General features: G+C 43.0%; 1 protein-coding gene across 1 annotated transcript in view; it reads right to left on the bottom strand.

Moving 5' to 3' along the window:
• Positions 1–555: 555 nt before the first annotated feature.
• The window catches only part of E2F3 (E2F transcription factor 3), a 74002-nt gene continuing 60691 nt past the window's right edge, over positions 556–13866 (bottom strand). Inside the window, exons 2-7 of the mRNA XM_038584265.1 lie at positions 12940–13051; positions 11477–11678; positions 10045–10203; positions 6976–7090; positions 5506–5641; positions 556–4173 (exon numbers count right to left, since the gene is read on the bottom strand). Of these exons, the coding sequence (XP_038440193.1) occupies positions 3911–4173; positions 5506–5641; positions 6976–7090; positions 10045–10203; positions 11477–11678; positions 12940–13051 (987 nt within the window). The 3' untranslated portion in view covers positions 556–3910. The remainder of the gene's footprint in view (positions 4174–5505; positions 5642–6975; positions 7091–10044; positions 10204–11476; positions 11679–12939; positions 13052–13866) is intronic.

Below are 13866 nucleotides of genomic sequence, written 5' to 3'. Positions count from 1 at the left end.
TTAGGGTGAATAGGTTAGGGGGATGCCAGGGCTGGTTTTGTTTTTGCACTCTATACCCTTGTATTGATCATTTGATTGTGTGTGTGTATGTACAATACATAATATGTTGGAATTTTAGATGATGAGTTCAGAGTTAAAGAGTATGAGATGGCCATCCAAAAATCCTAAGCTGCTCATACGTGGCATTACAAGAAACACAGAATCTAGGACAAGGGAGGTAATTACCCATCTCGAGAATTAAAATTTTTTGGCTTTTGTAATTCGTTATGAAAATTACAATTTGACTTGCCACGTGGCATAAAAATCCTTCAATATCTGAAAGTGGATTTTGCAGGCGGTCAGAGATATGGCAAGTTCTGTTTCTCAAAATGCCAAGTACCCCACAGTTGATCATCTGATATCTGTCCAGTGGTGCTGAAGCCCCATGTAAAGGGCAAGGGGGGTGATGTTCTTAAGCTTTGGGGCAACCCTTGCCCATGGTAAAGCAGGTCTTTAAGAATGACGTTAATATAGGAATGGAAGCTATTCTTTTAAGAAAAGCCATTTACAAGTCTGAACTCTTAAAAAAAATCATTTTATTGATCCTTTACCATACAAAATTTATTCAAATTACACCCATTTTAAGTGGTAAGATCACAGCTAGAGAACAGGTTACCCTGTAACAAATCTATTTACAAAATCCATCATAAAAGCTTTTTTTTTTTTTACATTATATTACATATTTTCTTTTTTAAACTAGCATACAACACAAAGCTAAACCGATTAGTAGTTTGCCTACTCCCAATTTTGGGAGAAATACTTCCTTTTGACAAAATCACGTACCCCATAGGAAAAGAAATTCCCACAATCTGACTATTGCCACCCGACTCACTCTTGCAATCCGTGTTCCTTCAAATCCCTCCTCTCACACACAGGCTGTCATGCACACATCGAGTTCTTTCTTTTTCCTGAAAGCTAAAGCTTTAAATACTGCAGCTTTATTTACAGATCTACACTTAAACAACAAAAAACGGAAACAAGAACCACAACAACAACAACAACAAAACAGAAACAAAATAGAACACTCTTAAAAAATTACAAACCAGCTAGAAAATATTCTGGCAGTGTTTACAAATTAATTGCTATTTTTTTTTGTACAAAATTGCTAGATAATGAAAGTGTGAGTAGACTACATATCAACTTAAATAAAACAATCGCTATGCACAGATCTGTACATATGAACACACACCTAACACTGTTTGACAGCTCATGTGTTGCCCTTTATACACTTAATTTTGTAAGGCTCACGCAGTCATAATTCGCACACTTGTAACTTTTAGCCATTTCATGTGTGAGCATTAATAGCAGCAACTCAGTGGTACCAGAAAACCTGCATACTTCGTACTTAAAGTAACACAAATACTGTAGTACTAACCCACTTTGTGTGCCAGATACTATATCAGAAAGAAAAATGGGTAAATGCAAACAGAATACAGCATGGACATCTCATTGATGCACACCAGTTCAGCCCACTAACTGGAAAAATCTTATGCATGAAGGAACTTTTAAAACTTATTAGTATTAGTATTCCTTTCATTTTTCAAACAATAAATACGGCATTATTACAGGACGAAAAGGCTTAACAAGAAAGCCAACAGCACACACAACAACCTAGCCAGGTGAGCTCAGTCTTTAGACTTTGGAAAAAAATCAGCTTTGTGCAAGCTGGCAAAGAGAATCATACAAAGCTGGAAGCAGAGGCAGCTAACCAGATGAGATAAATATGGGAAATGGGGAAAAGCTTGGCATAAACGGTTTCCCGTACAGGAAAAAACCCCACAGTGCATTTCCAGTAGGCACTTGACACAAAGCTCCCCCTCCCTCCCCCACCCCAATGCTTCATCACAGACCACACTGCTATTTGTACCAAATCCAGTGTGTGTGAGGGAGGAGGCTGGGATGGAGGAGGCCAAAGAAGAAAAAGGAGGATAATCTGCACCTTTGTTTTTCTTCCCAAACATACACCCACGCATACCCACACAAATAGTTTAAAGTGCTGGTGTCATTTGTTTTGACCCCACCACCACTTTGCATATTGTGGAAATCTACCTAGAGTAAACTGGCTGGGGCTTTCGTGGTTTTGTTTTGTGTTTTTCCTAAGGGATATTTTCGATTCAATTAAACACACGAATCGAGAATCGAGTGCTACTGTGTCAGGCACATAGCATTTCAATTTAACTGTTTCGTTTTGAGGTTTGTGGTTTTTTTGTTTGTTTGTTTGTTTGTTTTTTCTTTAACATGACTCCCTCATTCCTGCAGTCTTCAGGATCCAAGGAATGGATCTGAGGTACCATGCCATGTGCCCAGCAAGAGAAGGGGCTCTCCCCGGGGCCAGTGGGCAAGCCATTCCTGGACACGACTGGTAGGATGTGCAGCTGACATGAAGCCTCCGACTGGGGGACACCATTCCTGAAGAGTAAAGAGGGAGATGCCCTGGCATTCTATCACTTCTTTTTCCATGTCCAGACTTCCCTTGGTCCAGCTTACTCCTTCACAGAGGAAGGGGAATGGGGGTTCTGGGCCAGGACGATTGTAGCCCCTGACGCAGTGGGAGCGCCCTGTTCTCACCAGCTTTTGAGTAAATGCCACTGACAGAATGCCACTCACACGGTGGGGATGTCTTTGTCCCCCGAGGCCTCTCTATCTGACCCCATCCTGAGAAGTGGTCTCCCTGAGTGCAGTGTAAGAGAGCCCTTGCCCCGGTCACGGGGCCAGGAAGCCCAAGGACGGAGGGATCCACACCTGCTGCTCCTTGGGACTGCTATGTCATCTGACCTGGTTCTCCTCTCAGATGGGCCACCCATGTCCGCGAGCCCCAGGACCGACTGGCTCCAAGCTCCCCGTCCTGGGAAAGGAAGCGAGACGGGGCAATGGTTCTTGCAGAGGCTGTTAAACCTTGGATCACACACGTTTAGATGCTCTGATCAGTAGAGGTCCTCTACCTCTGCTGAAATAATTTGAATTAGCAAAAACCGTTTCAAAGTAAACAATTAAATTGAAATGGTGCTGGGTGCCACAGGAATGCTTAAATGGCAGCTAAAAAAAAAAAAAAAAAAAAGGCTAAAACAATCCACAGAAAACTCCTAAGTAAGCATTTGCTACAAATCAACTTTAAACTTACAAATACGTTGGGGGCAGGGGATTGGGAGTGGTTAATGGAGACAGGAAAATCCACAACAGCTTCGAGTAGCAGAACTCTACCGGTTCTTCTGTACCTGCAACAAATGTCGGCAAACAGGTTCTTCATCTGAAAGGCTGTGCAGGTTCTCTTGACCTCCTGGCGGGACACGAGGTCCATAGCTTACACTGAATTATGACAGTAATTTAAATATTCCTAAGAAGAGCTGAAGAAATCCATTTCATTCTTTTGCATGACGTCAAGTTTACAGTTCCTGCCGTTCCATTCCATATTAGCAGACCCCAAAGACATGCATTCCGCGGAGAAGGCACGGCTTGAAATGCTATTAAGGAAGATTGCTGTTTTTTGAGTGGGCCAGGTGGCCAGACCCCATTCTACAGCCCATCCGTCAGGCACAGCAAGCCAATCCGGGAGGGAGGGAAGAAAAATACGGGTGAGAGACACCTGATTGCACATTTTCTCACTTGCTGACTCATCCAGGAGATTTTTGGAGCCTGGGGCAAAGCAGGGCTTTCCCAAGGGAGCCTGCAACTGTGCGTGTAGACAAAAAAAAAAAAAAAAAAAATTTTTTTTTAAATTCATTAAAATGTCAGCTTTGTTCTGAAGTTTGTAGTTTACTTCATGATACTATCTCGGAGGAAGAAGGTAGGAAGGGACAACACTGCATGACAGATGTTCTGGTTCCATAATAAAAAAATATTGGTTTATAAGGGGAGTTCACACAAAGCATAATCAACTACACATAAAGTCTTCCACCAGTGGGAGCTTTTCCAAATCATAAGCATCAAAGAGATCACTGATGCCTTCTTCCTCCCCAAGGCTTAGGAGATAGTCTTCTTGGAGCAGGGGAGGCAGTAAGTTCACAAATGGTCCTTCTAAGTTGGAAGGAATTTGGTCCTCAGTCTGCTGTAAGAGGTTGGCTGGGGAGGCCAAAGGAGAAAGGTTTGCCATAGAAATTGAACAATCGCTATGTCCTGAGTTGGTTGAAGCCAAGTCTGGAAGGGAAAGAATAAAAATTGGAGGAAACCAAAAAATAAGTTAGGGGAAAATCAAAATCAATCTTTTGGAAGAATCCGCAAGCTGCTGCTATGAAAGCATGCACCCTCTGCTAAGGATCATCAGACGGCACTACGATCCAGACCGTCTCGGGCTAACTGTTCACAGCGACTGGCAGCCTTTCTAACTCACTCAACTTTGAAACGCTTACTGTTCACAAACAAGAATACAAATCGCTTCAAAGATTAGAGACTAGGTGTGCCTGGGTGACTCAGTACGTTAAGCGTCTGCCTTCGGCTCAGATCCTGGGGTCCTGCCCCCTGTCAGGCTCTCTGCTCAGTAGGGATCCTGCTTCTCCTTTTCCCTCTACCTGCCTGCGCTCTCTCTCTCCCTCTCTGTCTGTCAAATAAGTAAATAAAAAATCTTAAAAAAAAAAAAAAAAAGATTAGAGACTAGCAAGTTCAAACACTTGTCTCTGCTATCAGCCAGCCACTATTTAAAGGAAAACAAAACAAAACATACATACTGAAAAGCTGGCTTCCTAGTAGGGACTCACTTATTTTTAATTCAGCCTTTTTTGAGCAAGATCCTTCTAAAAAATGAATAATAAACCCTATCTGCTTTGAATTTCTACAGTGCAAAAAAGTTCGACCATCTCAGGGGCTGTGCTCATTATACATTTTTACTACTCTAGAACAGTCCCGAGTCACTTAAATTGTTGATTCTTGCCGCTGTACTGGGAGACCTGGGGGGCGGGGGGGAGAGGTAGGGGAATTAAATACAGAGCCCCAGTCTGAACCTTGCAAAAAGGGGGAGAACTCAGATACTCCTGGGGTTTCCCTCCCACATCTTGTCCCCCATGACACTGCGGGGCGGCGAGAGGAGGAGTTAAGTCACAACTTCTTTGACAAAAGGCTCTTCTCTCCAAACCCTGCCCTTTCCCTCTCTAATGTGATCTGTGCAGCATAATGTGGAGGTGAGTGGCCCAGTGTAGCTGAGGTTTCACCCAGACAGCCCACAGCTTCACCCCACATTGGAGCTGGTTTTTGAAAACACTGTCTGCCCATAGCCCAAACCCAAGGGACACCATCTGTGGGTGGAGGAGTCATTGGCTCAAGTTCATTATCTGATTCGGTAACTAGTCAGAATGCCTATAATAAATAAATAAATAAATAAATAAATAAATAAATAAATAAATAAGCAAGCTACCTTCATAACGTTCAAAAACAGAAGTTTTTGTTTCTTGCCAACGCATGTGGTTCTGACACCGGGTCCTTGTGGTCACCTTCATTTTTAATACAGTTTCCAAATGACAAAAGTGGAATTTTTACCTTTGGAAGGGGGTTTCGGGATATTCCCATTGTGGTCTTGGTTGGTTGTTTTCATTGGACTGTGTGTTTCTGTCTCTTCTGGACACAAATAAACCTCAATGGGCCCTTGGGTACTTGCCAAATGTATTTGTAGGCTCTATCGACAGAAGAAGTGAGACAAGTTCAAACTGAGAAATGAAAGCTATAGTCATTTTCATCTAAAAATGGAAGGTAATTTTCATTGTTCATTTTGTTTCTTCATTGGTCGCCTCCCTACCCCTCCATCAATTGATGACTGGCATCCTCTAGAGCAGGGGCCAACAAACTGCAGCCAGAGGGCCACATCCGGTCCATCAACTGGCTTTGTAAATAAAGTTTATTGGCATAGAATCATGCACATTCCCACTGTTTATGGATTGCCTCTGATTTTTTTTTTTTTTCTCATGCTCAAATGGCAGAGTTGTGTGGTTGAGTAGTCCCAACAGAGATTTACAGTTCACAAAACCAAAAATATTTACTATCTGGTCCTTTACAGAAAAAGTTTGCTGACCCTGGCCCTAGAGGAGGTGAATTGTGTTCTTTAAATATATTCCTTCTATGTAAACTATTAAAAGGTCCTTTAAGTGTTCCAAATACAGTATTTCCAAGCTGCTATTCCTTTATGGTGGGGCTTTTTTTATGTGAACTTTAATAACCACTGGATGAACAGTATTCTTAAGTGCTATAAGCAGAGTTCAATAAGAGAATGCAGCACACTAACATTTAAAATCCTTCATCTGGGTCATAGAGCTATTATTATCATTTAAGGTGAGAACTCTACCCTAGATGCGAGCTTGTGAATCTCATTCTCTTTTTATTTTCTATGTATTTCTTTTTTTTTTTTTTTTTTTTTTTTTTTGCTACATTTCTTTATCTTACAGTTACAGCCCAGGCCTTATGTTAGCAAAGATTATCTGCAACCAATCACAAAAATATGCTCCCTACTTTCTCATAATATTTGAGCCTATCAATTCAGCCAAAGTGGTATGTGATTTCTTAGAAGTAAATATGTTCTAAAAGATAAATTCTTAAAATGTGCTAAGATAAGTTAGGGAGATACTCTTTTTTTTTTTTTTAAGTTCGGGAGATGCTTTAAAACATTTATGTCTCTGTTCCCGGTGGGGATCATATCCAGGACAATCAACATAAAATTCCCCAACAGTTCAAATCAATCAGAACTGCCAGACACCAAATTATGAGAAAGAGAATTACCAGAGGGACAGGGCACCCTACTCTGAGCTCAATGCTCCGCTATGTTAAAATTAGATTTTTGGGACACTCAATACATACTGAACTGTTGAGATGTTTTTGAAATTTGGATTAAGTAAAATGGATGGGAAAGAACAATCAAGTGTTTAGGAGGATACACACTTTGACCAGGCATCAATGATTCTTTAACTCCAGGCATTCCGAAAAGTTCTCTGAAAATGAACAAAGACGTTATCTCCTTACCTCTATTGGGTCAGGCACTTCAAGTCTTGTTTCTGGAGGGGCTTTGACAACTATAACAGTTTGGTCTTTAAGGCCACTAATTTTTCGAATATCTTGATATGTAACATAAGCTAACGTAGTGAGTGTTAAGGAAATGTTCCAATGAATTACCTCACATGTAACCATTTAGAAGATGCATGGAAAAATTTTCAAGTATTTTATGACTTCTAGGAATATATCCATCTCTTTGTCTTGATCTTTAGGTATATGAGACCTCTTGCAAATCTTCTTTCCTGGGGCTGATATTCTAAACAACAGGACAAATGCATAGCTTTCTCCTACCAATTTCTAAAAAGTCCGTGGCGATTTAAAATGTTAAACATGGAAACAGATAGTTGAACTATCAAAAGAACACCAAAACCCAGTTTGGTCAGGGATTTTCACATGGACATTATGTGAACTCTGGTGAAGTGTTTTGTCACTCAAATTGAATGACGGCAGAGCCCAATTTACAGGAAAATAAAAAAAAGTAAGCTCGATTGCCCATATATTTTTTGGGACTACAATAACTTCTATCTCCTACTTGACCATTACGAAGTGAATATTTGTGAGTAGCAAACAGATATATTGGTGGAGGAACTCAGAAGACTGGTCAGACAGACAGCTTGTTTTCTTTCTTTCTTTTTTTTCTTTTGACAGCTTGTTTTCTTAAGGGCACCCCAGCTGGTTGTGATTTGATACTGCCTACCGATTTCTCTGTTAGAAAAATTATCCCTTGTATGATATTACTATCAATATTTCAGTGTTCATAGGGAGGGAAAGCAACTTCCAAGTGCTTTGCAACCTGAATTAATTTGAGAAACATCGTCACAGGAAAAGAGAGTGAAACAGTATTCAGTAACCTTGGTCATGACTTCTGAGCACTGAATAATTCTTTTAAGTGTCCTGGCAGCCGAGGCTAAGAGGGTATCATAAAAGAATATGGTACTTGTTATATGATAAAAAGTATTCATGCAAGCTTGCCTGGAGAGACAAGTTTTTATTTGGCACTAAAAGAGCTCAGATAGCTCTCTTATAAGAGTCACATAGCTCTCTTCTCTAAGACACATGGAGTAACATAATTAAAGTACAAGGTCTTCAGCCTGTTGCGTATTTTATGTTAACCCACAAAAAATGCCTCAGATAAAACAGCAAATTACCACTCAATGAAGGCATTTCTGCAGGTAATATAATATAGCAAATAGAGTTTGTGATCTAACACGTTTAATAGAGAAATAGGGTTTAGAGATTTAGAAGGAAATGATGTCTCTTAGAACAGTGGCTTTTAATTAGAAACTGAAGAAAGCTATGAACCTACTGGGAAGAAAAACAAGCATATTCATCCTAAATCTGTATATACTTTAGGTACATCTATCACAGACTATCTTCTTTAAGTCTTAATGGTTGAGATGATAGTTAATTCGGTGCTGAGCTTGGTAGGATAGCTCATGCAGGAGTCTGGGTCTTAGGTCACCATTTATCTCATCGAGGAAGCCAACTGTTGCCTTCATATGAGACTTGACAGTTCTGAGTTTTTACTGAGAACACTGGGGAAGCTGATAACCATGTACTTACCCCATAACCCACTGTAAAAAACCGACGTGACAAGAACTTACTAAAATAAAAACTCATCTATGATTACTCAACATGCTGTAGGAAGGAAAATTTCAACACATTTGTGAACAAGCTGAACCATATTCGGAACTGAATGGTGAATTGAAATAAATTGTGCAAACATATTTTCTAATCTTACAAACTTAAAAGTACTTCCACTGTGGCTCCCTCTTGAATTTGCTTTTTGGGTTAGCAGCTCCCTGCAAGGAAGCTTTCAGTTTCTGCAACAAAGGCCCCAGAGAAAGCTAATGTCGGTGACTATGCTATGAGCTACCCGTTCCAGAGAGCTGCCAATCATGTATAACCACCCCGTCTCGTCCTCCACGGGGGGCCCCCAGCTAAACAGTGAATGAAATAGCCCCACTAGAGCTATTTTTGTTTCTTCCCCTGTAAACCCACTCTATCTGCCACTGGGGGTTCAAATCACCACACCTCTTCTCCACCTCACTAATCATCAGCGGAACAAGATCAATCCTGTGGTCAACAGAAAATGAACAGTTGTAATTTCAAAAAATTGCCTGAATTGGAAAATAAATGTCTCCATAACCTCCAAGGGAAAGCCTAGAAGACATAAAAGATAATGTGGAATAATCAGAAGTGGGTGACACAAATTAAATATGGGCTTTGTCTTCTACTTGGAACTGGGAATATTGCAAAATCTTCTTGTCAACATAATGAAGTAATCCTCCTCCCTTTTTGTTCGGAAGTGGGATGATGAACAGTGAGTTTTCCTGTGATGGCCAACATATTGTCAGCCAGTTGACAAGAACTGGCTTTTAAAATTTGTATTTCCAGGGACCAATGTCTGTGGATAAACTGAGATGTCTCAGGCTTTGGCGGGGGGGTGGGGAGTGGAGGGGGTTTACTTCTGAAATCAGTTTTTGGTGTCGTGAATCAGCATTAGGGCATGGAGGAAGTTACAGAATGATTTTCCTATACTCTTCATTCTTTCAGCTATAGCTCAGACAGATGCAACAAATTCCAATTGCTCCAATATCTGATGAAAAGAAAATAGAATGTGAGAACCCCAACACTGACAGCTAACACCCACCAAAAATCTGGGGAGACAAAGAGGAATCTGCTAAATGTTGTCATTAATATTAACACTGACACCTTACAGATCTTAGAATAGTGCCGCCTTACACTAGGAGTGTATCCGTATGTCCCAACCACACATGAATAACATGCTTCAAACAACAACAAAAACAGTTCCCACCTGGCTACCAAAACAGGCATGAGAGGACACAGTCCAGTGACTATTTTTCCATAAATACTGAGTTCTAAGACAGATAGGTGGATTTACACACACATACACACTCACATGCACGCATGTGAAACCAGAGTAGAAGTCTACCTGTGAGTAAGAGTCAGCCAGTCAACTCTGGATCTATTCTAGAAGGCACTAACCCCCCAAGGAACAGGTGGCACAAAGGATATCTTTGATTCTCTGAATCCTCGGTTAGCAGCTTGAGGTCCAGGGTGCAGCTTTGGATCAGTTCATCTAATTTCTTCTCTTCCTGGCTGAGCTCGGTCACTTCCTTTGAGAGGCCTTGACACTGGGCCAGCATGCCCCCATCCTCAGACAGACTGCAGCCCCTGGAAACCCAAACACAGACTCTTCGTGGATACTCGGCGGGGGTGGGGGTGGGGGACGACATGACAATGGGGAGAGGGTGGAAGGGAAGGCATGAGTAAAGTGTCCCCTCTTGACTGCCTGTTAGCCAAGTGTTAACATCAGAACATTTATATGTACATATTTTTGTCCCACACTCCTTCACCTTTCACACCAGAGAAATTAAGTGGGGGCAGAAGGGACACAAAAAAACTCCAACGCTGTTAAGTTTTCAGGTTTCCCTCCTCTAGAGAAGGCCCCTTTCTTCAGAAGGCTCAAATTCAAAGAGCACACGGAAGCGCTACTCCCTGCCACATGCCTCTCAGGGGAAAAAAGAAAAACCAAGGGGAAGAAAGGATAGAGAGATAGAGAAAGATAGAAAAATCTGAAAGAAAAGAGAAAAGATGAAGAATGATTCAAAATTCAACAAAATATCACCCGGGAAGCACAAAAAGACCTATGTGTTTCTGAGGGTCTTACGCCAACCACCAAAAAGGAAAAGGAGGTTAAGGGAAGAGATCTGTGTGCTGTACGCAAGAACAAAGACCAATATCTAACAGGTTTCTCCAAACCACAGGCCAAATGGGTCACTGAATCGTCACAAAATTCCAAGAGTACAAAAAGTTACCTGCTCATCTTATGTTTGAGGTAGTATTTTTTTTTTTCCCCAAAGCTACCCTACAACAGATCTGTTCCTTCTCACTGTGCTTTCAGAGTTCCTTCTAAAATACTGGCTGTTCTGGTGCTCCATCCATAACTCACAAACGAAATTAACCATACACCGAACTGCATGTGTGGGTGTACGGGTGACAGGTGTTATCACCCCTGCTTCCAGGAGGAACCGAGGCAGCTAAGCCTTGCCTCAGTTTACCCAGAAAGTGAGCTGACCTGCTATTAGAGCCATGGATAAAGATACGTGGCAACGGGGCACATACACGGAGGTGTTAATGCACAGCTATAGTGCCTTTCCAAACCCTTGTTAGAGACAAGCCACAGACATACACCTGGGCACCACAGCAGCAGACGAACGGCACGGCCCCCTACTGAATCCCCTTGGATCCCCAAGCGATCCCCTTGCTTGAGGCTAATCAAATGTAACGACCTTTTGGTCTCCGACAGTGTCTAAATAGAAGGCCTGTGTGTAAGGAGACTCTGAACGTCTGGCTAAGGAGCTGAGGGCAGAGAGGAGGAAGCCTTGGAGATGGAGCACAGGTGGGAGCATGAAATCTGGGACCGGGGGTCATGGCCTGTACTTACATCCACTGCACGTTGTTTTTCGACTTCTTCTTAATGAGGTGGATGCCTTCCAGCACGTTGGTGATGTCGTAGATTCTTCTCTTTTGCACTTTCAGCACCTCCGCTGCCTTGTTCAAATCCAAGACCCCATCAGGGGACTGGCTCAGCAGCTGAATGAACTTCTTGGTGAGCAGACCAAGTGATGTGTCATACCGTGTTTTTTCTGAGGGAGATTTTGGAGCTTAAAGAAAAACAAAAGCCGAGCGGGTGGGGAGGGGAGGGACAGGGGGAAAGGTAAAGAAATGAAGGGTTTCTTTGCAGGTAGGCAAGCCGTCTTTCCCACTGCAGCCCAGGTATTAGTGTCCAAGCAAAGCCGCTGCTGTTGTTTGGGTAAGTTACAGAAAGCTCTGAAATGGCCCTATTAGAAAAGGAAGGGATAGCACAAATTCCTATTCGATTAAAGCGTTTTGCTGTGAGTTTCTCAGTGGCTTCTACTTTGGCTTCCCCTACTCCCTGGGTCTCGTGAACCATCTCTGCACATAGTAGGTGCTCAACATTATTTGTTGAGTGCATGAGAACCTGCTACGTCCTCCAAGGACCCGCACGCAGGGAGCCTAACCGGATGGGGCCAGGCTGTGAATCTCTCCTGTGTTTCATGATGGGGACTCAGACAGACACACCCCAACTGGCTTTGCAGGCTCCATGGTCTGTGTGTGTGTCTATGGCCTATTCACCCGTTTTCCCAAGTACTGCTTCGTGGGGATGAAGAATACCTAAGCAGTCTTTCTTTCAAATTGCCCCATCCCTCCTGAATGTTATGTCCTCGTGCAATATTGCATTTATTCTGACTCAAGGGTACGCGGGTCTCGGCTTTCACTGAGCATCACACAGGGTTTGTGGCTGGCCTAACCCACAAACTCCATGAAAGGGGGGCAACTAAGTCTAATTTAGCGTCTACATTAAATGACAGAGACATGAAGGACTATTTGGCTGTTTCCAATCTACTTCTCGCCCTCTCTCTCCCCCAAAAGAAATAATCGATGGAAAGAAAGACTAGCTGCAGCGTATGGGTTTTGGTCAATTCTTACACCGCCTTCTGCTGAGCCCAAGATCGAGGCTGGCCCAGACATCACCGACTCCCGGTTAGCCTGGCCTCAAAAGTCCTGTCCATTAAGGGAAGTTAAAGTTAATAAACTTGATTATAGGATGGTGCCAGCGAGCTTGTATTCCGAGTTGAAAAATGACACCATGCACATTTACACGGGCCTCCCCCGGAGTCAGTATTCAGGTACCGGAGGGGCTCTTAACGTTTTGTGTGTGGGGTGTCTGCACAGACACCGTATTTATTTTCTGGACAGGCACAGAAAGAAATGAAAAAGGACACAACATGCCAAAATTATTCACGCCTTGGCGTCCCCTCGGCCACAAGCTTTGAAAGGTGGGAAGCCCACACCGAGGAGAGTACGAGATGAAAGGATCCTTACTTTTTGGACTATCTGGACTTCGCAGTGTGGCTCTTCCTTTGCCCTTGGGGGTTTTTAAGCCATCTGAGAGGTACTGATGACCGCTTTCTCCCAGCTCCAGCCTTCGCTTTGCCTGCAACGTGAAAGCACAAGCGCTCGTCACCGGTCACGTGGGCGATCACAAGACGTGGGGCTGTTCGCGAGCGGCCCTGCCAAGTGCCGTGGGCTGGGGACAGCTCCGCGTCCCTCGGGACCCCGTCGCGCCCTGCCACCGACTCCCGGTCTGGGCTCGGATGGTCACAACCAAGGTCCGTTAGGACGAGGCTCAGGAGCCACGTCGTTCACTCATTCATTGACTTGACACATGTGCCAGCATGAGGCGGGACACTCAGATGACAGCAGGCACCACGGAACCTGAATTCGCTTTTCCCCTGCGAAACTTTGCCGCCTACCTTCATCTCTGATCCGGGTTAGACCTCTTTCCTTGTGCTCCCCGAAACCCTGTTTATTTGTATTAGAACACTTACTGCATAGAAGTTATTTTACTTTTCTGTTTCTCATTTCCTTTACGGCGGGGACTGGTTCCCATTTATCTCTGTATACCTAGGGCTTGGCATGGAGCCTGGGTTTTTGCAGGTATTCAATCACTCTCTCTCTCTCTCTCTCTCTCAATATATATATATATTCATATTGAATGGAAGAGTGATTAAACAGTAACACAGCTAGTCACAGACTACAAATGGTCATTCATCAGAATAACAAATATTGCAAATGCTCAATCTTGGGCTTCAACTAGTGTTACTGTCTCCATTTTTGTCATCAAGCCCGGCACGTGAGAAGTCTTCACCCAAGTTGCTGTGTGTGTGTGTGTGTGTTTAGAGGTAAGGAAGGGCAAAGGGAGAGAGTCCTAAGCAGGCTCCATGCCCAGCACAGAGCCCGACAGGGGGC

Source organism: Canis lupus, chromosome 35 (genome assembly GCF_011100685.1).
Source record: "Canis lupus familiaris isolate Mischka breed German Shepherd chromosome 35, alternate assembly UU_Cfam_GSD_1.0, whole genome shotgun sequence".
NCBI classification, from domain to species: domain Eukaryota; kingdom Metazoa; phylum Chordata; class Mammalia; order Carnivora; family Canidae; genus Canis; species Canis lupus.
Note: the sequence above shows the minus strand (reverse complement) of the source record. Positions and strands in the feature narration are given on the sequence as shown.